A 20,805-nucleotide genomic window follows, 5' to 3' on the forward strand; every position below is an offset into this window, starting at 1 on the left:
TAAACAAGTCAAAACAAATCATCATCTGTGCATTAATACACTCTAATTTTTCTTTTTTCCCTTCCAGAGTCACTACAAGCACAAGTGGCTGGAAACTATTGCCAAGGGTTATGACTTGAAGCCTGACGCCATCTCTGTTCTTCATGCAAAGCAGGGCAGACATATTGCTAGCAATGTAAGTCCATGAGTCTAAAGTTATACTGAGAAGAGCTTTAAAAAACACAAAAAGCTCATCATGAATCACTTTTTCCTATAAAGGTCCAATACAAGAAGGCTTATGAGAAAGCCAGAGGCCACCATGTTGGCTTCCGCAGCCTCCAGGACGATCCTCTGCTGGTTCACTACATGGAGGTGGCCAAGATGCAGAGCGACAAGAACTACAAGAAGGACTACCACAAGGCCAAGCTGAAGTATCACTCCCCGGTGGACATGATGAGTCTGACCCACGCCAAGCAGGCCTCTGCTGTCCAGACCTACGCTGGTTACAGGCAGCACATCCCCCGCTACACTCTGCTGCCTGACGCCATGAACTTTGAGCTGGCCCGCAACATGCAGTTCATCGCCAGTGATGTATGAAACTCCAACTAATTTCCACAATTTATTCAAAGCTTTAACTTCATGCTTTATTGTAGTAACATTTGTCCATTTTCGCTAACAGAACCAGTACAAGAGTGAGTACCAGAGCTTCGTCAGAGGAATTGGTTGGGTCCCCATTGGGTCTCTGGCAGTTGAAACTGCCAAAGTTGGTGGAGATATTCAGAGTGAGAAGAAGTATCGCCAACATCCCTCCAACTTCAAGTTCCACAAGCTCATGGACTCCATGGACCTGACTCTTGCTACTGCCAACAACCAGATCATGAACAAGGTGATGCACGGACAATTTGCAGCATAGAAACAAAAATCACAAACATTTTTTTTTGGCATAATTTATATGTTTTTCTGAATCTTTGTTTGCAGAAAGCATACACTGCTGCTTGGGAGAAGGACAAGCTGACAGTCCATGTCATGCCAGATTCTCCTGAGATTGTCCTGGCCAAGGCCAACGCTCTCACAATGAGCAATGTAAGGCAATGGATTTACATGGGACAGCTTTAATGTGTCTTATTGTCAAAATGCTAATGAAAATGTTTCTTTTTAAGTCACATGAATATTCATGCTTTTACAGAAACTGTACAAAGCTGGTGTTGTGGCGATGGCCAATAAGGGCCACAACCTCAAGGCCGATGCCATCCCTATTGTTGCAGCAAAGTCTGGAACCACAATCGCCAGTAATGTAAGTTTGATACGACTTTGATTCATAAATCATTGAGAAATTGAAGTATCCTTTGGGGAATGTTTTTGTGAAATATAACATGACCTTTAATGTAAAAATACAAATGTCTCTTACAGTACAAGTACAAACTGGCCTATGAGAAGGCCAGAGGCCACCATGTTGGCTTCCGCAGCCTCCAGGATGATCCTCTGCTGGTTCACTACATGGAAGTGGCCAAGTTGCAGAGTGACAAGAACTACAAGAAGGACTACCACAAGGCCAAGCTGAAGTATCACTCCCCAGTGGACATGATGAGTCTGACCCACGCCAAGCAGGCCTCAGCTGTTCAGACCTATGCTGGTTACAGGCAGCACATCCCCCGCTACACTCTGCTGCCTGACGCCATGAACTTTGAGCTGGCTCGTAACATGCAGTTCATCGCCAGTGACGTATGAAACTTAATCTGAGTTTCACAATAAATTTTAAAAGTTTGAAATTATTTTGTTAATGAAATAACAACTATCCCCTTTCTTTAACAGAACCAGTACAAGAGTGAGTACCAGAGCTTCGTCAAAGGAATTGGTTGGGTCCCCATTGGGTCGCTTGCAGTTGAAACTGCCAAAGTTGGTGGAGATATCCAGAGTGAGAAGAAGTATCGCCAACATCCCTCCAACTTCAAGTTCAGCAAGCTGATGGACTCTATGGACCTGACTCTTGCTACTGCCAACAACCAGATCATGAACAAGGTGATCTATCTCCCAAGATGTAGGGCATTAAAATGCTGTTTTATATATTTTTTCATTTCATCATCATCATCTTTTCTTTCTGTCTTTTACAGAAAGCTTACACTGCAGCTTGGGAAAAAGATAAAACTACAGTCCATGTTATGCCAGATTCTCCTGAGATCGTCCTGGCCAAGGCCAACGCTATCACCATGAGCAACGTATGAAAAATAGACAATTACAACAAAACTTCGACTCACAGCAGATAGAATACTTTTGTATTCTAATGTTTTTTCTGTTTGACATGTTGAACAGAAACTGTACAAAGCTGGTGTCGTGGCGATGGCCAACAAGGGCTACAACCTCAAGGCCGATGCCATCGCAATTCTTGCTGCAAAGTCAGGAACCACCATTGCCAGTAACGTAAGTGACAAACTACCTCACCTCAACAGCATACATCTTAAATTGTAAAAAACTAAAAAACATTCTTTTTGAATATGGAGAAAACTAAAAACAATGTGTATTTGCTTCCATAGTACAAGTACAAACTGGCCTATGAGAAAGCCAGAGGCCACCACGTTGGCTTCCGCAGCCTCCAGGATGATCCTCTGCTGGTTCACTACATGGAGGTGGCCAAGTTGCAGAGTGACAAGAACTACAAGAAGGACTACCACAAGGCCAAGCTGAAGTATCACTCCCCAGTGGACATGATGAGTGTGGTCCACGCCAAGCAGGCGTCCTCTGTCCAGACCTATGCTGGTTACAGGCAGCACATCCCCCGCTACACTCTGCTGCCTGACGCCATGAACTTTGAGCTGGCCCGCAACATGCAGTTCATCGCCAGTGATGTATGAAACTCAAACTGAGTTACAAAATATATTTTAACGATTTCAATCCTTTTTTATTGTTTTAAAAACTTCCTCCTTCTATCTTCTCCAACAGAACCAGTACAAGAGTGAGTATCAAACCTTTTTCAAAGGAATTGGATGGGTCCCCATTGGGTCGTTGGATGTAGAGAAAGCAAAAGCAGCCGCCCTGGCCTTTAGTGAGCCCCATTACCGCCAACATCCCAGCAACTTCAAGTTCACTAAGGATATGCACTCTATGGATCTGGTGCTGGCCTCGGCCAACAACCAGATCATGAATAAGGTACTGATGCGATACAACATGATGACCCTGCTTCTTGAATATTTAACACAAAGATCTAACCTCACAATTTCATTCTGTTTTTTAGAGCTCATACACCAGAGCCTGGGAGAAGGACAAGACAACGATCCACGTCATGCCTGATGCGATGGATATCGTTCTTGCCAGAGGAAACAACAAGAACGTCAGTGAGGTAAAGTGTTGTACCTACTGATTTTCATTATCAGGCCTGTGGGATTGTCAACAAAACTAAAAACAGTCATAAACACAGTCCCTACAGAAATCTGCAAAATGTTAACATACCTTCTGTCCCCTTCTTCAGAAACTGTACAAATTAGACAATGAGCTATCCAAGAAGAAGGGCCATCATTATCGTGCTGATGCCATCGGAGTACAGGCCGCCAAAGTCTCAACAGCTATTGCCAGTGATGTAAGTTTGAGTGTTTCTATTTGTATGTTAAACTCTTCCTTCCCCCTAAAAATGATCAAACATGTTAACTGTAACATCTGCTGTTTTTAGTACAAGTACAAGACTGGATACCGTAAGCAGACCGGCCACCACATTGGTGCCCGCAGCATCCAGGACGACCCTCTACTCATGCTGGCTCTGAACTCAGCCAGGATCGCCAGTGATGCTCTGTACAAGAAGGACTTCAACAAGTCCAAGACCAAGTTCAACCTCCCAGTGGACATGATGGCCTTTGAGCTGGCAAAGAAGAACCAGATCCAGGTCAACGACTTCAACTACAGAACTCATCTGCACAACTGGACTTGCCTCCCTGACTCCAACGATGTTCGCCAGGCCAGACATGCCTATGACTTGCAGAGTGATGTGAGTATAAATGTTCTTCTTACGTCTTTTCTGCCATGTCATCAATCTTATAAGACTATTTTTAAGATCACATACCTTTTTTCCCATCCAGGCTGTGTACAAGGAGGATCTGAAGATGCTGCAGGGTATTGGATGGGTACCTATAGGCTCACTGGATGTTGAGAAGGTGAAAAAAGCTGGTGAGGCTCTCAGCGAGAAACTGTATCGCCAACACCCAAGCAACTTCAAATTCAAATGCACCACTGAGGACATGCCCATGGTGCTGGCTAAGGCCAACGCTCAGGTCATGAACAAGGTACGTCTGTCTATTATTAATGGACAAGTGTTATTCATGCAGTTGTAAACCATGCTCCATACAATCACATCATATGCATAGGTGTTAATTGCATATCATTTCCACTCCTGCAAAAAACTTGTACGTGGTAGAATTAGTGCTTTTGATCAGAGCTTTTCAAACTTTAAATAGAATTTTAATGAATGCCTGTTTTGTATTTTTGTATTTACACTTCGTATTTTAACTTCACTTTACAGAGAGCTTACGTTGACGCCTGGGATAAGGCCAAGACAACCATCCATGTCATGCCTGATGCCATGGATATTGTGCTGGCTAAAGCCAACAAAGTCAACTACAGTGTGGTAAGTCCTTCAGACATTAAATTTTTTCCCCATTTTCTAAATAAACAAGTTTTATAAACCATGTTTTTGAAGAGTTTATTGAAGTTTTCTTGTGTCTTCCCTTATACAGAAACTGTACAAGCAGGCCAATGAAGACGCAAAGAAGAAGGGATACGACCTTCGTAACGATGCAATTTCCATCAAGGCAGCCAGGGCTTCCAGGGATATTGCCAGCGATGTAAATATTTGTATTACTGCTTGTCATAAGTAACATCCATGAGTACATACATACATAAAATGCATTGCTGTTTCTTGTTTGCAGTACAAGTACAAGACTGGATACCGCAAGCAGGTTGGCCACCACATCGGTGCCCGCAGCATCCAGGACGACCCTCTGCTCATGCTGGCTCTGAACTCAGCCAGGATCGCCAGTGATGCTCTGTACAAGAAGGACTTCAACAAGTCCAAGACCAAGTTTAACCTCCCAGTAGACATGATGGCCTTTGAGCTGGCAAAGAAGAACCAGATCCAGGTCAACCATGCTAACTACATCACCCGCCTGCACCAGTGGACCTGTCTGCCAGACTCCAACGATGTTCGCCAGGCCAGACATGCCTATGATCTGCAGAGTGATGTGAGTTTAATCATTACATCTAAATCTCGAAGATGAATTTCCTTTATCTTGAATCTTGGCCCACACTAAACCCCCTCTTCTCACCAGGCTGTGTACAAGGAGGATCTGAAGATGATGCAGGGTATTGGATGGGTGCCCATTGGTTCATTGGATGTTGAGAAGGCAAAGAAAGCTGCTGAGGCCCTGAGTGAGAAACTGTATCGCCAACACCCAAGCAACTTTAAATTCAAATGCACCACTGAGGACATGCCCATGGTGCTGGCTAAAGCCAACGCTCAGGTCATGAACAAGGTAGGAAAACCAGTCCTTAAAGCCAGGGGGTGTGGGTTAGCTTGTTATGTCCGTTCTGTCTTTTCTCCCCATGTGGCAAGATTGATTCGAAGTTGTACCTCTTAAAATCAATGCATGATTTTAAAGTTAAACTGCACAGATTGATATTATGCTTGCCTTTATTGTATTAGATTGTTGTTTAATTGTGGTTTTCTGTCACTACAGAAAGCTTACGTAGATGCCTGGGATAAGGAGAAGTCAAATATCCACATCATGCCAGACGCTATGGATGTTCTCCTGGCCAAAGCTAACAATATCAACTACAGCTACGTAAGTAACTTATCTTAGAGCTCTAAGACTTGTCATTTTATTATTTGTTAATCTGTTATTGATACAAATTGATAATACTATCTCATAGTCCTGCTTTAAAGAAAATGTGCAAAAAATTGTCTGTTTTTGTGTTTGTTTACAGAAAAGGTACAAGCAGGCAAATGAAGATGCCAAGAAGAAGGGCTATGATCTGCGCGGTGACGCCATTTCCGTCAAGGCAGCCAAGAATTCCAGGGACATTGCTAGTGATGTCAGCAATCAGATTTTCCCAACAATAAGAAAGTATTATAGACTTATTATTGGAAACAACTACAAATACAACTTTGTTTTTTCTCCCTTTAGTACAAGTACAAGACTGGATACCGTAAGCAGGTTGGACACCACATTGGAGCTCGCTGCGTCCAGGACGACCCTCTGCTCATGCTGGCTATAAACTCTGCCAAGATCGCCAGTGATGCTCTGTACAAGAAGGACTTCAACAAATCCAAGACCAAGTTCAACCTCCCAGTTGATATGCTGAATCTTGAGCTGGCCAAGAAATGCCAGATCCAGGTCAACGACTTCAACTACAGGACTCGCCTGCACCAGTGGACCTGTCTGCCAGACGCCAACGATGTTCGCCAAGCCAGACATGCCTATGACCTGCAGAGTGATGTGAGTTGATTAGGATATACTGTAAATGTTTTTATTGTTTTAGTCCCGATAAAATGCACTTTTATCGATGTTACCTTTCTTTGTCCACAGGCTGTGTACAAAGAGGATCAGAAGATGATGCAGGGTATTGGATGGGTGCCCATAGGCTCACTGGATGTTGAAAAGGCCAAGAAAGCTGCTGAGGCCTTGAGTGAAAGGTTGTATCGCCAACACCCAAGCAACTTCAAATTCAAATGCACCACTGAGGACATGCCCATGGTGCTGGCTAAGGCCAACGCTCAGGTCATGAACAAGGTATGCAACCATCTAAATATTTATCCTGTGTTAAATGACTGTGCACAAATTGTGGCTAACATTGCTTTAAACTCTGTGTTTTGTTTTATTTGTGATTGCAGAAAGCATACGTAGATGCCTGGGATAAGGAGAAGTCAAATATCCACATCATGCCAGACGCTATGGATGTTCTCCTGGCCAAAGCCAACAACATCAACTACAGCTACGTAAGTGAGGAATAAACATAAGATAAATGTGCTTAAACTTTGTGAAAAGATTATCTTCATGGAGACTTCACATACTTAAAATCTCTAATTAAAATGCATATTTCTACAGAAACTGTACAAGCAGGCTAATGAAGATGCCAAGAAGAAGGGCTATGATCTGCGCGGTGACGCCATTTCCGTCAAGGCAGCCAAGAATTCCAGGGACATTGCTAGTGATGTAAGCAATCAGATTTTCCCAACAATAAGAAAGTATTATAGACTTATTATTGGAAACAACTACAAATACAACTTTGTTTTTTCTCCCTTTAGTACAAGTACAAGACTGGATACCGTAAGCAGGTTGGACACCACATTGGAGCTCGCTGCGTCCAGGACGACCCTCTGCTCATGCTGGCTATAAACTCTGCCAAGATTGCCAGTGATGCTCTGTACAAGAAGGACTTCAACAAATCCAAGACCAAGTTCAACCTCCCAGTTGATATGCTGAATCTTGAGCTGGCCAAGAAATGCCAGATCCAAGTCAACGACTTCAACTACAGGACTCATCTGCACCAGTGGACCTGCCTGCCAGACGCCAATGATGTTCGCCAAGCCAGACATGCTTATGACCTGCAGAGTGATGTGAGTTTAGCCTCTCCTTTAACCTTTTCTCCTACTCTCTTGTTTCCTGTTATGCTTCTAGAAACATCTGGTGCTTAACCTGTTTTACTGTTCCCAGGCTGTCTACAAAGCTGACCTGAAGTGGCTCCAGGGCCTGGGCTGGGTACCCATTGGCTCGCTTGATGTTGAGAAAGCCAAGAAGGCTGCAGAAATCCTGAGTGACACAAACTACCGCCAGCATCCCAGCACCGTTCCCTTCACCAGCAAATCAGATGCAATGAATCTGGTGTTGGCGAAGAACAATGCTTTGACCATGAACAAGGTAGACTTTGATGGAGAATAGGAATGTATTTAGAGGTCATAAGGGCTATGGTACATGAGAATAATTTATAATCTCATTTGAGGTCCTCTTTGGAAAACTTGTGAATCAGAAACGACTAACACTGGGATTAATTGTGCTGTGTTTCAGCGTCTTTACACTGAGCAATGGGAGAAGGACAAGACCATACTGCACATCCAACCCGACACTCCAGAGATCGTCCTCTCCCAACAGAATGCTATCAATATGAGCAAGGTACGTGATGATCATCATCCTTCACAGTCAAACTGTCCATTTAAAAATCTTCTGGGGAAAGTCTTGAAGAAAATATCCATTTATGTTTCACTTTTCAGAAACTGTACAGGCAAGGTTACGAAGCCACCATCAAGAAAGGTTACTTCCTTCCAAAGGATGCCATTTCTGTCCTGGCTGCCAAAGCCTCCAGGGACATCGTCAGCGATGTGAGTAGCTTCAAGTGTCCAGCGCAAGTAGACATGATGTGAGCTCTTTAACTGTTTTTGTAAAAACATATTTCTTCGATATTCACAGTACAAGTACAAGACTGGATACCGCAAGCAGACCGGCCACCACATCGGTGCTCGCTGCGTCCAGGACGATCCTCTCATCATGCTGGCTCTGAACTCTGCAAAGATCGCCAGTGATGCTTTGTACAAGAAGGACTTCAACAAGTCCAAGACCAAGTTCAACCTCCCAGTTGATATGCTGAATCTTGAGCTGGCCAAGAAATGCCAGATCCAGGTCAACGACTTCAACTACAGGACTCACCTGCACCAGTGGACCTGTCTGCCAGACTCCAACGATGTGGTCCAGGCCAGGAAAGCCTACGATCTCCAGAGTGATGTAAGCCTTGCTAGTTATCTGAAACATGTCGTCATGCTTACTTCGTCTTTTGTTTCAGTTTGACAGTTGACATGTGAACCCTCTACCTTTAGGCTGTGTACAAGGCTGACATGGATGAGGTCATCGGCGTAGGATGGGTTCCCATTGGCTCGGTTGATGTGGAGAAAGCCAAGAAAGCAGCAGAGATCCTCAGTGAACGTCTCTACAGGCAGAAACCTGAAAACTTCAAATTCAAGACTGACATGTCCGCCATGCCCATGGTGTTGGCTAAAGCAAATGCAGAGACCATCAACAAGGTAAAGTCTGTGAAATATGTCACCAAGGGATATGTTTAACCACTTCTGATGATACATTCGTCACTGGAAACTTGTGCTTCTCATCACAGAGGAACTACATCGCTGCCTGGGAGGCCGACAAACTCAAGACTCATATGATCCCTGACCTGCCTGAGATTTTGCTCTCTAGAGCTAATGCCTACAACATCAGCAGGGTAGGTTTTGTTTGTTCTGGGACTGGTACTCTCCTGAGGTATAAAAGAACATAGATACAGCTGAGAAATCAGAGTATTAATCTGCTATTTTTACAACATCAACTCACAATGATGTCACCAAACAACCTTGAGGTAACCAAGCATTGACAAGTTTTTTGGCCTTGTCTTAAGAGAGGATATTTTTGGTATCTACTATTTTGGCTGTCTTGAAATGTGTGATTGTGGAGGTTAAAGGGGAACTTCTGATCAAAAAGAGCTTAATTTGATAATTTGACTTTCGTTTTGTCCTTTCCAGAAACTATACAGGGAAGGTGTTGAGGAGATGTTCAGGAAGGGATACGACATGAAGCCTGACGCTGTCTCCATTATCGCTGCCAAACATGGAAGAGAAATAGCCAGTGACGTAAGTGTTTCACAGAAAACAGATATCTTAAGATGTGCTTTTTCTCACAGCACTCTCTTGATATTTATTTTAACTTTCTCCTGTTAGTACAAGTACAAGACTGGATACCGCAAGCAGACCGGACACCACATTGGTGCTCGCTGCGTCCAGGACGACCCTCTCATCATGCTGGCACTGAACTCTGGAAAGATTGCTAGTGATGCTCTGTACAAGAAGGACTTCAACAAGTCCAAGACCAAGTTCAACCTCCCAGTTGATATGTTGAATCTTGAGCTGGCCAAGAAATGCCAGATCCAGGTCAATGACTTCAACTACAGGACTCATCTGCACAACTGGACCTGCCTGCCAGACTCCAACGACGTGGTCCAGGCCAGGAAAGCCTATGATCTCCAGAGTGATGTGAGTACTAACACTTTATGATGTGTTTTCTGAAGACTGTGAGGTTTTAGACTAAAAACCAAACCTTTCTCCTGTCTTATGCAGGCTGTGTACAAAGCCGACATGGAATGGATCCGTGGCTGCGGCTGGGTGCCAATTGGTTCAGTCGATGTGGAGAAAGCCAAGAAAGCAGCAGAGATTCTGAGTGAAAGAAAGTACCGCCAGCATCCCAGCATTTACAAATTCACTGCCCAGACATGCGACATGCCATACGCCCTGGCTACAGCTAACGCCCAGACCATGGACAAGGTAAAGCTAGCCAATCCAGTTTCACTATTCCAAGTTTTTCTTGTGTTCTTGGTTAATTTTGTTTGACACCAAAGCTTTGTTTTTATGTTGATTAAGTCTTTTACTCAGAAAAAGACATGTCACTGTAAAACCTGTTCATCTGCTGATTACAGAAAGCATACATTGCCGCCTGGGAGAAGGATAAGACCAACATTCACGTCATGCCTGACACGCCAGAGATCGTTCTTGCACAGCAGAATAAACTCAACACCAGTCTGGTAACACACCACTCTAAGTTTATCACAAAAACATGAATGTGCATTGATGTATAAATCAACCTAACACTATCTATGTTCCCCCAGAAACATTATCGTGAAGGCTACATGGAAGCCATCAACAAAGGCTACTTCCTCCCCAAAGATGCTATCTCTGTTCTAGCAGCAAAGGCATCAAGAGACATCGTCAGTGATGTAAGTCCGTCCCATTTTCTTCTGACAAATCATATGTTGTGGTAAATATTTTGATACTAATCAAAAATACTTCCTTTTCAAACCCGCAGTACAAATACAAAGCTGGTTTCCGCAAGCAGTGTGGCCATCACATTGGTGCCCTTAGCATAAACGACGACCCGATGTGTCTGTTGGCTGCTCATGTCGCCAAGATCGGCAGCGACAATGTTTATAAGAAGGACTTCCACAAGACCAAGACCAAGTACAACCTGCCAGGAGACATGGTGGCCATTGAACTCGCAAAGAAATGCCAGCAGCAGGTCAACGACTTCAACTACAGAACTTACCTGCACCAGTGGACCTGCCTGCCAGACTCTAACGATGTGGTCCAGGCCAGAAAGGTCTACGACTTACAGAGCGATGTGAGTACATGCAAAGCTTAGAAGTCATCAGTTTTTGGTGAACAGACTATTAAATATGAGTTAATCCAATATTTTAAACATTTGTGTTTCTGTTTCAGGCTGTATACAAAGCTGATCTGGAGTGGCTGAAGGGATGTGGCTGGTCTCCTCATGACTCTGTAGATGTCATCAAAGCTAGAAATGCTCAGACCATTCTCAATGAAAGGCTCTACCGCCAGCCCCCAAGCACCGTGAAGTTCACCAGTGTCGTCGACCTCCCGGCCATTGTCCTGTCCAAGCAGAATGCTGACAATATCAGTCTGGTGAGTCAAAGCTTCTTATGTAAAAGCTTCAGTATTGTTTATATGAGTTATAGCATCATACTGAAACAGTGTTGTTCTTTTTCTGACAGAGGAAATACAGAGAAGTTTGGGATAAAGACAAGATCAACTTCCACCTGCCAGCCCAAACCCCAACCTTTGACCTGTCCAAGGCTAACGCCATCAACATCAGCAATGTACGTTTTTTCATCCCCTGTTTACTTTAAATTTTCTCAACCTTAGCAAAATCTTCTTATTTGAATTTTTTTGCCGATAAAGCACAGAAATGATTTTATTTTGCTTACCCTATTCGCAGAAACTGTACACAAAGGCATGGGACGATCAGAAGGCTAAAGGCTACCACGTCAAGGAGGATGCCATCTCTGTGCTGAAGGCTAAAGCTTCCAGAGATATCGCCAGTGATGTAAGGAAGAGCCAACCTTTTTTTAATGCAAAATATTCTCAAATAAGACTCTCTCTCAATTTCTAAACATGTTTCATCTCTTCTCTTTTTAGTACAAGTACAAGACTGGATACCGTAAGCAGGTTGGCCACCACATTGGTGCTCGCTGCGTCCAGGACGACCCTCTCATCATGCTGGCTATGAACTCTGCCAAGATCGCCAGTGATGCTTTGTACAAAAAGGACTTTAACAAGTCCAAGACCAAGTTTAACCTCCCAGTTGATATGCTAAATCTTGAGCTGGCCAAGAAATGCCAGATCCAGGTCAACGACTTCAACTACAGGACTCACCTGCACCAGTGGACCTGCCTGCCAGACTCCAACGACGTGGTCCAGGCCAGAAAAGCCTATGACCTCCAGAGTGATGTGAGTGCGTTTTCCTTTACATTTTTATGCTTTATAGCACGTTTACTTTTCTGTTTTGGATTTTTAACAACCAACTGTCCTGTTTTGTCTCCTCAGGCCGTGTACAAAGCTGATCTGGAGTGGCTGCGTGGATGTGGATGGATGCCACATGAGTGTGTTGATGTCGTTAAGGTGAAGCATGCCCAGAAGATCCTGGCTGAAGTAAGTCTGAACAATTTGATGTCTTTCAACACTTACTAAAAAAGATTATCTTTAAAGGAAGACCATATTCCCTCTATGATCACTTGTCCTGAAAATCAGATCAATTTCCTCCATTTGATTGGTTGTTTTTCCACAAACTTTTGAGTCTTTTCTTTTTTCCTTGTTTTTACAAAACCTGTTTCATTTCCCAGAGAGGCTACCGCGTCAAGCTGGACGAGCAGAAGTTCATTGTTCCAACCGATAGAGTCGACTTGGTCTGTGCCAAGAATGCTGCTGATGTCCTTGATGAGGTGAGCGTGACTCTTCCATTCAGACGCTGCGAGAATGATGTTCAGAGCGCTCTTTGGTGAAACTACACAACAAAACAAAACAGTAGCAGAGGAGTTTGAGGTAATTTGAGTTTAATCCTCTCTCAGGCCAGATACCGTGCAGCCTGGCACCAGGACAAGACCAAGTTCACAATGCTGGACACTCCAACTCTCGCCACCGCCAGAGAGGTCGCTAAGAACGTTCACCCGGTAAGACGAAGCCTCATGGGATGTTTTTTTTCACATCAGCTTGTTAACATTGCACAATCATAAACCTTTAATATCTTTTTGTATCTTGTAGCATCTGTACACCAAAGAATGGGACAAAGTCAAAGCAACAGGTTACTACATGCCTGGAGACGCCGTACCAATCAAGCAGTGCATCAGCACCACTAAAGTACAGAGCAAAGTGAGTGAGGAGATGTTTTCAGTGTTATTTTAATAATAAAAGAATGCTTTTGTTGCAGATTTATCCAAACACCTTAAAAACTGAGAATATTCTCTTAATGTGACTTGTAGCACAAGTACCTGGAGTCCTACCGTAAGCAGGTTGGCCACCACATCGGAGCTCGCTGCGTAGAGGACGATCCTCTGATGATGCTGGCTCTCAACTCCGCCAGGATTGCCAGTGATGCTTTGTACAAGAAGGACTTCAACAAATCCAAGACCAAGTTCAACCTCCCAGTGGACATGCTGCAGTTTGAACTGGCCAAGAAATGCCAGATCCAGGTCAACGACGACAACTACAGAACCCGCCTGCACCAGTGGACCTGCCTGCCAGATCAGAACGACGTCATCCAGGCTCGCAAAGCCTACGACCTGCAGAGTGATGTGAGTGCTCATCACACCATCCACAGCCCTTTATTTTTTGAAGTCTTCACGGGAGTTATTCAGATATGTCTAAACTGATTTTCGTCTTGTTTCCAGGTTGTGTACAAAGCAGATCTGGAATGGATCCGTGGTTGTGGCTGGGTAGCAGCTGACTCCGTCGACCACGTCAAGGTCAAGAAAGCCCAGGAGATTCTCAACGATGTATGTTAACCTTTTTTAATTCTTCATCATGTCTTCTCTTTTTCTGTCAGTGTTTTGTGTCTCACCTTAGCGCTTTGATCCTTCTTGCAGAGACTTTACACCAAGAATGCCAAAGAATGCTTCGGGAAATTCACCCTGGTTGTGGACCGTCCTGAGATTGTCCTCGCCAAGCTGAACGCTGCCAACCTCAGTGATGTATGTAAAAACACACGACACACACCAAATTTTAACTCAAACCCTATCACAATCCAAATCCAAACTGTGTTTCTCTTCCTCCACAGCTCAAGTACAAAGAGACATTCAACCTGGAGAAGGGAATCTACATTGGTTCAGAGGACACGCCTCAGCTGGCCCACAGCAGGGAGGTTTCTAAGATCATCAGCGAGGTAAGGAAGTCATTAGTTTCGCCATTTGTTTATGCTTTAATTTGACTCATTGGCTAACACTTAACTTTGTTCCTGCTTTGTATGATTTCAGAAACTCTACAAACAAGGCTGGGACGACACAAAGGCTACAAGCTACCAGCTGAACCATGAATACATCCCACTCGTTGCGTGCAAGAAGAGCAGGGACATCGCCAGTGATGTGAGTGTGACAGAAGACGGTCGAAACACTTGTTAGCATGTTCTCCTCCAACATGTAAACATAACATTTTAATCCTGCATTGTTTAGGTCAAGTACAAGGATGTGCATGAGAAGGCCAAGGGTCATTACATGGCTGGGACGCTGGTGGACTTCCCTGAAGTGATGCGCTGTGGCGAGCAGGAGAAGAACAAGGGGCTGGTAAGGAAACAGTGACGGATAAAATAAAAATAATAATAAAAAAATTAAATAAAAATAATAATAAAAAAGTAAATAAAAATAATAAAAATAAATTAATAAAATATAAATAAAAAAGTAATAAAATAAAATACAATCATGAAAATAAAATAGATAAATAAATAAATAAAATAATAAAGTAAAATAAAAAAATAAAAAAAATAAACAATCCCACTGATTTTTTCCTCATATGAATTTCTTTACAGAGGCTCTACCATAAGGACTACCATCAAACCAAGACCAAGACCCACCTTCCACCTGACATCATCGCTAACCAGGTGGCCAAGCGTTGCCAGGACATGCTGAGTGACATCATCTATCGCACCTACCTGCACCAGTGGACCTGCCATCCTGAGCAGGAGGACGCCATCCGTGCCCGCAAGACCAATGAGATCCTCAGCGATGTAAGTCCTCGTCCATATCCCATCATTCGGTCTGTGAACTCACTGCAACCACCTTCAAAATGTAAAACAAACAATGATTAATATGTTTGATAAACTTTTTATTGTCCTGTGTTAGGTTTACTACAAGGATGACCTGAACTGGATGAAGGGTATTGGCTGCTTCGTCTGGGACACACCAGAGATTCTTCGTGCCAAGAAGTCCTACGAGCTGCAGAGCGAGGTGAGTAACGACAAGACAGAGCTCAGAAAATGTCCTTAAAGTGGGAAAACGTATCTTTAATAACTGTTTTAACTGTCTCTCCTTCCAGCTTGCGTATAGAGATGCTGCCAAGAAAGAATTCAGCAACTACTCCATCGTGACAGACACTCCAGCGTACGTCACCGCTGTGCTTGGACATACCTGGGCCAGTGATGTGAGTGAGCCTTTTAAAAAGCTATATTTAGTTTTATTTTGAAGGGTACATGTGATTCAGTGTGTTAATATGGATGTTGTTATGGACAGCTCAACTACAGGGAGGCCTACCACAAGGAGAAGCACCTGTACACCACCGTCCTGGACACCTATGACTACGCCAGGTGCCACAACTTCAAGCACTTCTTCAGCAACGTAAGTGGAAATTAAATATCAGAATTCAGATCGTCAGTTTTGTTCCTGGTGATGACGTGAACTTCCTGTCAACAGAAAAACTACACGGCTGCCTGGGACAAAGTCAAAGCCAAGAGCTACCAGATTCCACACGACTCCCACGCTCTGCAACACGCCAAACTGCAGAAGGTCATCCTGAGCGACGTGAGTTCAGCCTTAATCTTTGTTAAAAATCAACTTTACTGACTTATGAGTTTAATTCATGAGACTAAAGAGATAATTTGGACCCTTTGCTCTTTTAGGTGAAGTACAAGGAGGATTATGAGAAGTTCAAATCCCTCTACAGTCTGCCCAAGTCTCTCGAGGATGATCCATCTACTGCCCGCTGTGTCAAAGCTGGAAAGCTGGTCCTGGATGTGAGTTCGAGCTACCTGTTGGAAAAATTTAACCCACTTTATCGACTTCAGCTCAATAACTGAGAGAGAATCTGTCGTCCATCTTTACAGCGTCTGTACAAGGAGAACTATGAGAAGACCAAGGCCAAGAACCACATCCCACCAGACATGCTGGAGATCCTGTCCGCCCGCAACACCCAGTCCACCGTCAGTGGGATCCACTACCGCAAGTATCTGCACCAGTGGATCTGCCTCCCTGACATGCAGGTGTACGTCCAAGCACGCAAAGTCAACGAGCAGCTCAGCGACGTGAGTATCACAGCCAAAAACTACTCATTTGAAGTGATAAGGTGATGAGGCTAATGGATTTCATCCTCTTTCCAGATCTTTTACAAGGACGACCTGAACTGGCTGAAGGGTATCGGTTGCTACGCCTGGGATACGCCTGAGATCCTCCGTGTGAAGCACGCCGGTGATCTTCAGAGTGAGGTACGTCCATTTTTATGCCACTTTTTCAGCTCTCACATGTTAAAAAAAGTTTCTTCTTTCGTCACTGAGTTCCTCTCTTCGTTTGTCATTCCAGCACAAGTACAGAGCTAAAGGTGTTGAAGCTTTCAAGGATTACTCAGTGGTGACGGACACTCCAGTGTATGAGACCGCCAAGCAGAACGCTGTGAACCTGAGTGACGTGAGTGATTCTTTAAACCATCTGCTGATTCATTTTTGTTGCTCATTATGTGAAAACAACATCCTGATGTTTACATTTCTTTTCTCATCTCTCTCCGCCTGCAGCTGCACTATCGCTACGACTACAACGCCAACGTGAAGGGCACGAACACCGCTCCTGCCGTGACCATCGAGACAGAGAGGGCTCGTCTGGCAAACTACATCCAGAGTGATGTAAGGAAGTGTTTCCTTTGAGGACAGTTTGTCAAACTCTTCTGATTGTTTCTGATTTAAACACATCCTGTCTGCCCTCCTCAGAACTGGTACAAGGAGGCCAACAAGAGCTTCATGCCCACTGGTTACTCCCTGCCCAATGACACCCCGCTCATCAAGCAGGCCAAGAAGAACAGCGTCATCACCAGCAACGTAAGTCTTTTCTCTTTTTTGAGTCATCCGATTATACTTCTCTTTTTGCATATTTTGACTCATGTCATAAACTTTCTGATTCCTTCAGGTGAAGTACAAGGAGGCCTATGAGATGACGAAGGCTAAGACCTACACTCTTCATCCCGAGGGTGTCAACTTCATCACCGCAAGGAAGGCTCACAAGATCGTCAATGATGTAAGATCAAACAAATCTGAGTGTGAGACCATGAGAATTGACATCACTGCCTTTTAAGGGTTCAACCAAACTTTTTTAACTCTTTCCCCAGCGTCTGTACCGTGAGGACTACCACAAGCAAAAGGACAAGATCCACACAACCTACCACACCCCAGAAATCAAACAAGTCAAGATGAACCAGGAGAACCTCAGCGACGTACGGGACAGTTTCATACAGCTTAATGTTTCTGTTTTTAGTCACAGAGACTGAATAATTAACTCTTTGTGTTCTCATCTCATTCTAGCTGTGCTACAAAGAGAAATACTACAACAACAGAGGCCAGCTGATCTCCCTGCCCATCACACCTCAGCTGATGCACTGCTACCACGTCAACGAGATCACCAGCGAGGTACGAGGTCAAAACAATGACGGCTTTTATATTCTTCTACTTTTTGATATTATTTCAATTATTTCATTTGTGAATTTAACACTTTATGCTAAACTGTTTCCGTGTGGTCATGCCAGTAAAGCTTTTTGAACTAAAGTAAATTCAACATAGTTTTCCCCAGTAACTTTTTTTTATACAATATTAATAATAATAATAATAATAATAATAATAATAATAATAATAATAATAATAATAATAATAATAATAATAATAATAACAATAATTATGATAATAATGAATATTATTTTTATTTTTATTATTATTATTTGCTGTTATTTAATATAATTGATTGTATAATATATAATTATTATTATTATTATTTTACAATCAATTAAATAAAATAACAGTAAATAATAAAAATAATAATAATGATTATAATATTATTATCATTATTATTTTTATTGTGATAATATATTATTATAATTATTATTAGTATTATTATTATTATTTAAAAAAAACTATGAAAAGTTGTTACATTATTACTGTCCATGTTAAAGAAAAATTACCAAAGGGAGTACATTTCCATAGATGATTTGTTAATCACAAATAAGTGTTGTATAGATAGAAATATATGAAAAGTCTTGATCTTGAAGGAAATGAATAGATAGACCCCAGATATCTTTAAATAATTCTTGTTCATCTTGGAGTCTATGTTTTTTTTTTTTTTTTCCAGAGCCAAGCAGAGAGACATTTCATAAAACCACAGTGTAATTCCAGCAATAAGTTTTGTTAGAAATATAAAAAAAATCTTTTATGATGTCAAGTTTCTACATGTCAGTGTGAAACTTATTCCTTTATGTATCTGGAAAAATAATCACATTTAAACCCTACACAGCCTCCCCACCGACATATAAAAACTGGATCTGGTAGGCTAGAGGATTCTTTAAGATATGCTTGTCTTTCATTTTATTTTTAGTTCATCTTAGTTAATGCCTATATCATCTGTAAAATTAGTTAAAATGTGAAAAACTATGACTTTCGAGTTGTTTTATCTTCTTTTTTTGTTTTATTTTCTTTGTCTCGTGTTGAAAACCAAACATATGAGTTGAATAAATCTGTTTTGTGTCCATAGCTGAAATACAAAGAGGACCTGACGTGGCTGAGAGGTCTCGGCTGCTTCCTGTATGACACTCCTGAGATGGTCAACGTCCGCAACATCACCAAATTCAGGGTAAGTGTTTTATTCTCCTTTAAACCTCCTTTTATATCAGTGTTTTTTTAATTTAAACAATAAGCTTTATGAATCTAACGGACTGTTTTATGTGTTTGTAGTTGAACTATCCCATTGATGCAAAGAAGAACCACGCCAACTTCACCGTGGTCCTGGACACTCCAGAGTACAAACGTGTGACTGAGCTGAAGACCCACATGAGCAACGTGAGCAAAAGACATTTAACGAGTAATTGTTGAACACTGAGACGGATTTATTGAGACTCTTCCCCTCCTCTGTTTCCAGATGATCTACAAAGCTCAGAGCAAGGAGGAGATGTCTAAAGTCAGCACCACTGTGGACAGCGTGGACATCAAGAGAGCCAAATGGGCACAGCAGCTCACCAACATCGTAAATTCAAACTCTCACAAGTTTATTTTCACACAGATTTGTTGCTTTTCCTGTTTTTCTAATTCATGTTTCTGGTTTTTTTTTGTTTTTAGTTCCAGTACAAAGACCTTGCAGCAAAGGAGAGAGCTCACTTCACTCAGGAGCCCGAGACTCCAACCATGGGCCACACCAGGAAGATGAGAGTGATCCAGAGCGAGGTACGGTTTGCTCCTCTTTATTTACTCCTTATTTGTTTGAAAGCAGAGATATAAAATGATCTCACCCTGTATAAATGTTTTCTTTCCTCAGAACAAATACAAAGAGCAGTACGAGAGGATGAAGCACAGATACACCGCCATCGCTGATACACCCATCTTGATCCGCGCCAAGAAGTCCTACCTGCAGTCCAGCGATGTGAGTTTGCACATGTGAATAACTAAAAACCAGTGCCATATCCTTTAATTAAGTGTGTTGATAAACTCTTTTTGTTTGTTTCTAGCTGCGTTACAAAGAGACCTTTGAGCTCTCCAAGGGCCACTACCACACCGTCAAGGATGCTCTGGACATCACCTACCACCGCAGAGTCACCGATGACATCAGCGAGGTAAGAGATCACTTTTTTTATTTTTACACATTGTTCAGAAAAATTTGAAGCAGTTTCTGATTTTGCTGTTTCATCTCTTTCTAGGTTAAATACAGGGAGAAGTACATCAACTCTCTCGGCACATGGAAGTCCATCCCTGACCGCCCCGAGTTCTTCTTCAGCAGGATTGTCAACGATAACGTCAGCAATGTGAGTGCAAATAAAGACTGAAAGGTGTTTGGTATCATCAGTTTGTCCTTATAAATCTTAAATTAAATCACCTTTCTGTCTTCTTCCAGGTCAAGTACAAGGAGGACCTGGATTGGCTGAAGGGAATCGGCTGCTTTGTGTGGGACACGCCTGAGCTGGTGACGGCTGAGAAGAACAAGACGCTGTACAGCGACGTAAGTCGTTCAAACTCAAGTTAAAAGATGTTTATCTTTTAAATTAAGAAAGTTTTGGGGGACTTTTATATTTACTTGTCATGTTTGTGAAATCTTTTTAATGTCTTGTTGACAGAGACTCTACAAAGCCTCCTTTGAGAAGTACAGAGGCAACTTCAAGTACACCTGCGACTCTCCATTCTTCGAGGCCGCCAAGAACGCCTCCAATCTTATCAATGACGTGAGTTTCTCCACTTTTTAACCCAAAGTGATGATAAATGCAAAATATTTCCCATAAAAATGACAATTATATTCTATCTCTGTGCAATTTTGTGTTTAATATTTCTGTTTTTTTCCCATGACAAAGCCTCAAAATGCTTTTTTCACACCGACTTGTTTAACTTTCCTTTTTCTCCTCTAAAAGTCTGATCATGTGTCAGTTTGCTTTGTTTCCTGGACATTTGTCTTTAACTACCTTTGACATTCTGAGCAGAGGAGCTACAGAGCTAACTATGAGAAGACCAAGGATAAGTTCACCATTACTAC

The 20,805-nt window shown here is 42.6% G+C and overlaps 1 protein-coding gene across 1 annotated transcript in view; it reads left to right on the forward strand.

Moving 5' to 3' along the window:
* Nucleotides 1-20,805, forward strand: part of neb (nebulin) — a 64,344-nt gene that overhangs the window by 18,993 nt on the left and 24,546 nt on the right. The window contains exons 31-105 of the mRNA XM_074695060.1: nt 68-175; nt 259-570; nt 659-865; nt 958-1,062; nt 1,166-1,273; nt 1,390-1,701; nt 1,792-1,998; nt 2,091-2,195; nt 2,290-2,397; nt 2,511-2,822; nt 2,917-3,123; nt 3,209-3,313; nt 3,443-3,550; nt 3,641-3,952; nt 4,044-4,247; nt 4,484-4,588; nt 4,698-4,805; nt 4,890-5,201; nt 5,289-5,492; nt 5,697-5,801; nt 5,944-6,051; nt 6,144-6,455; nt 6,546-6,749; nt 6,851-6,955; nt 7,065-7,172; nt 7,265-7,576; nt 7,674-7,877; nt 8,025-8,129; nt 8,228-8,335; nt 8,424-8,735; nt 8,828-9,031; nt 9,121-9,225; nt 9,521-9,628; nt 9,716-10,027; nt 10,112-10,315; nt 10,468-10,572; nt 10,657-10,764; nt 10,854-11,165; nt 11,264-11,467; nt 11,557-11,661; nt 11,781-11,888; nt 11,981-12,292; nt 12,389-12,493; nt 12,685-12,783; nt 12,910-13,011; nt 13,103-13,210; nt 13,321-13,632; nt 13,729-13,833; nt 13,924-14,028; nt 14,115-14,219; nt 14,311-14,418; nt 14,506-14,616; nt 14,859-15,056; nt 15,172-15,276; nt 15,365-15,469; nt 15,559-15,663; nt 15,739-15,846; nt 15,945-16,058; nt 16,149-16,346; nt 16,422-16,526; nt 16,621-16,725; nt 16,830-16,937; nt 17,022-17,129; nt 17,218-17,325; nt 17,417-17,521; nt 17,610-17,714; nt 18,826-18,924; nt 19,026-19,130; nt 19,210-19,314; nt 19,407-19,511; nt 19,603-19,707; nt 19,793-19,897; nt 19,982-20,086; nt 20,176-20,280; nt 20,396-20,500. Coding sequence (XP_074551161.1) covers nt 68-175; nt 259-570; nt 659-865; nt 958-1,062; nt 1,166-1,273; nt 1,390-1,701; nt 1,792-1,998; nt 2,091-2,195; nt 2,290-2,397; nt 2,511-2,822; nt 2,917-3,123; nt 3,209-3,313; nt 3,443-3,550; nt 3,641-3,952; nt 4,044-4,247; nt 4,484-4,588; nt 4,698-4,805; nt 4,890-5,201; nt 5,289-5,492; nt 5,697-5,801; nt 5,944-6,051; nt 6,144-6,455; nt 6,546-6,749; nt 6,851-6,955; nt 7,065-7,172; nt 7,265-7,576; nt 7,674-7,877; nt 8,025-8,129; nt 8,228-8,335; nt 8,424-8,735; nt 8,828-9,031; nt 9,121-9,225; nt 9,521-9,628; nt 9,716-10,027; nt 10,112-10,315; nt 10,468-10,572; nt 10,657-10,764; nt 10,854-11,165; nt 11,264-11,467; nt 11,557-11,661; nt 11,781-11,888; nt 11,981-12,292; nt 12,389-12,493; nt 12,685-12,783; nt 12,910-13,011; nt 13,103-13,210; nt 13,321-13,632; nt 13,729-13,833; nt 13,924-14,028; nt 14,115-14,219; nt 14,311-14,418; nt 14,506-14,616; nt 14,859-15,056; nt 15,172-15,276; nt 15,365-15,469; nt 15,559-15,663; nt 15,739-15,846; nt 15,945-16,058; nt 16,149-16,346; nt 16,422-16,526; nt 16,621-16,725; nt 16,830-16,937; nt 17,022-17,129; nt 17,218-17,325; nt 17,417-17,521; nt 17,610-17,714; nt 18,826-18,924; nt 19,026-19,130; nt 19,210-19,314; nt 19,407-19,511; nt 19,603-19,707; nt 19,793-19,897; nt 19,982-20,086; nt 20,176-20,280; nt 20,396-20,500 — 11,595 coding nt within the window. The remainder of the gene's footprint in view (nt 1-67; nt 176-258; nt 571-658; nt 866-957; nt 1,063-1,165; nt 1,274-1,389; nt 1,702-1,791; nt 1,999-2,090; nt 2,196-2,289; nt 2,398-2,510; nt 2,823-2,916; nt 3,124-3,208; nt 3,314-3,442; nt 3,551-3,640; nt 3,953-4,043; nt 4,248-4,483; nt 4,589-4,697; nt 4,806-4,889; nt 5,202-5,288; nt 5,493-5,696; nt 5,802-5,943; nt 6,052-6,143; nt 6,456-6,545; nt 6,750-6,850; nt 6,956-7,064; nt 7,173-7,264; nt 7,577-7,673; nt 7,878-8,024; nt 8,130-8,227; nt 8,336-8,423; nt 8,736-8,827; nt 9,032-9,120; nt 9,226-9,520; nt 9,629-9,715; nt 10,028-10,111; nt 10,316-10,467; nt 10,573-10,656; nt 10,765-10,853; nt 11,166-11,263; nt 11,468-11,556; nt 11,662-11,780; nt 11,889-11,980; nt 12,293-12,388; nt 12,494-12,684; nt 12,784-12,909; nt 13,012-13,102; nt 13,211-13,320; nt 13,633-13,728; nt 13,834-13,923; nt 14,029-14,114; nt 14,220-14,310; nt 14,419-14,505; nt 14,617-14,858; nt 15,057-15,171; nt 15,277-15,364; nt 15,470-15,558; nt 15,664-15,738; nt 15,847-15,944; nt 16,059-16,148; nt 16,347-16,421; nt 16,527-16,620; nt 16,726-16,829; nt 16,938-17,021; nt 17,130-17,217; nt 17,326-17,416; nt 17,522-17,609; nt 17,715-18,825; nt 18,925-19,025; nt 19,131-19,209; nt 19,315-19,406; nt 19,512-19,602; nt 19,708-19,792; nt 19,898-19,981; nt 20,087-20,175; nt 20,281-20,395; nt 20,501-20,805) is intronic.

The sequence above is a fragment of the Halichoeres trimaculatus genome, unplaced genomic scaffold (assembly GCF_033239565.1).
Source record: "Halichoeres trimaculatus isolate MK-OKI-2021-1 unplaced genomic scaffold, fHalTri1.1 fHalTri1_scaffold_19, whole genome shotgun sequence".
NCBI lineage: Eukaryota > Metazoa > Chordata > Actinopteri > Labriformes > Labridae > Halichoeres > Halichoeres trimaculatus.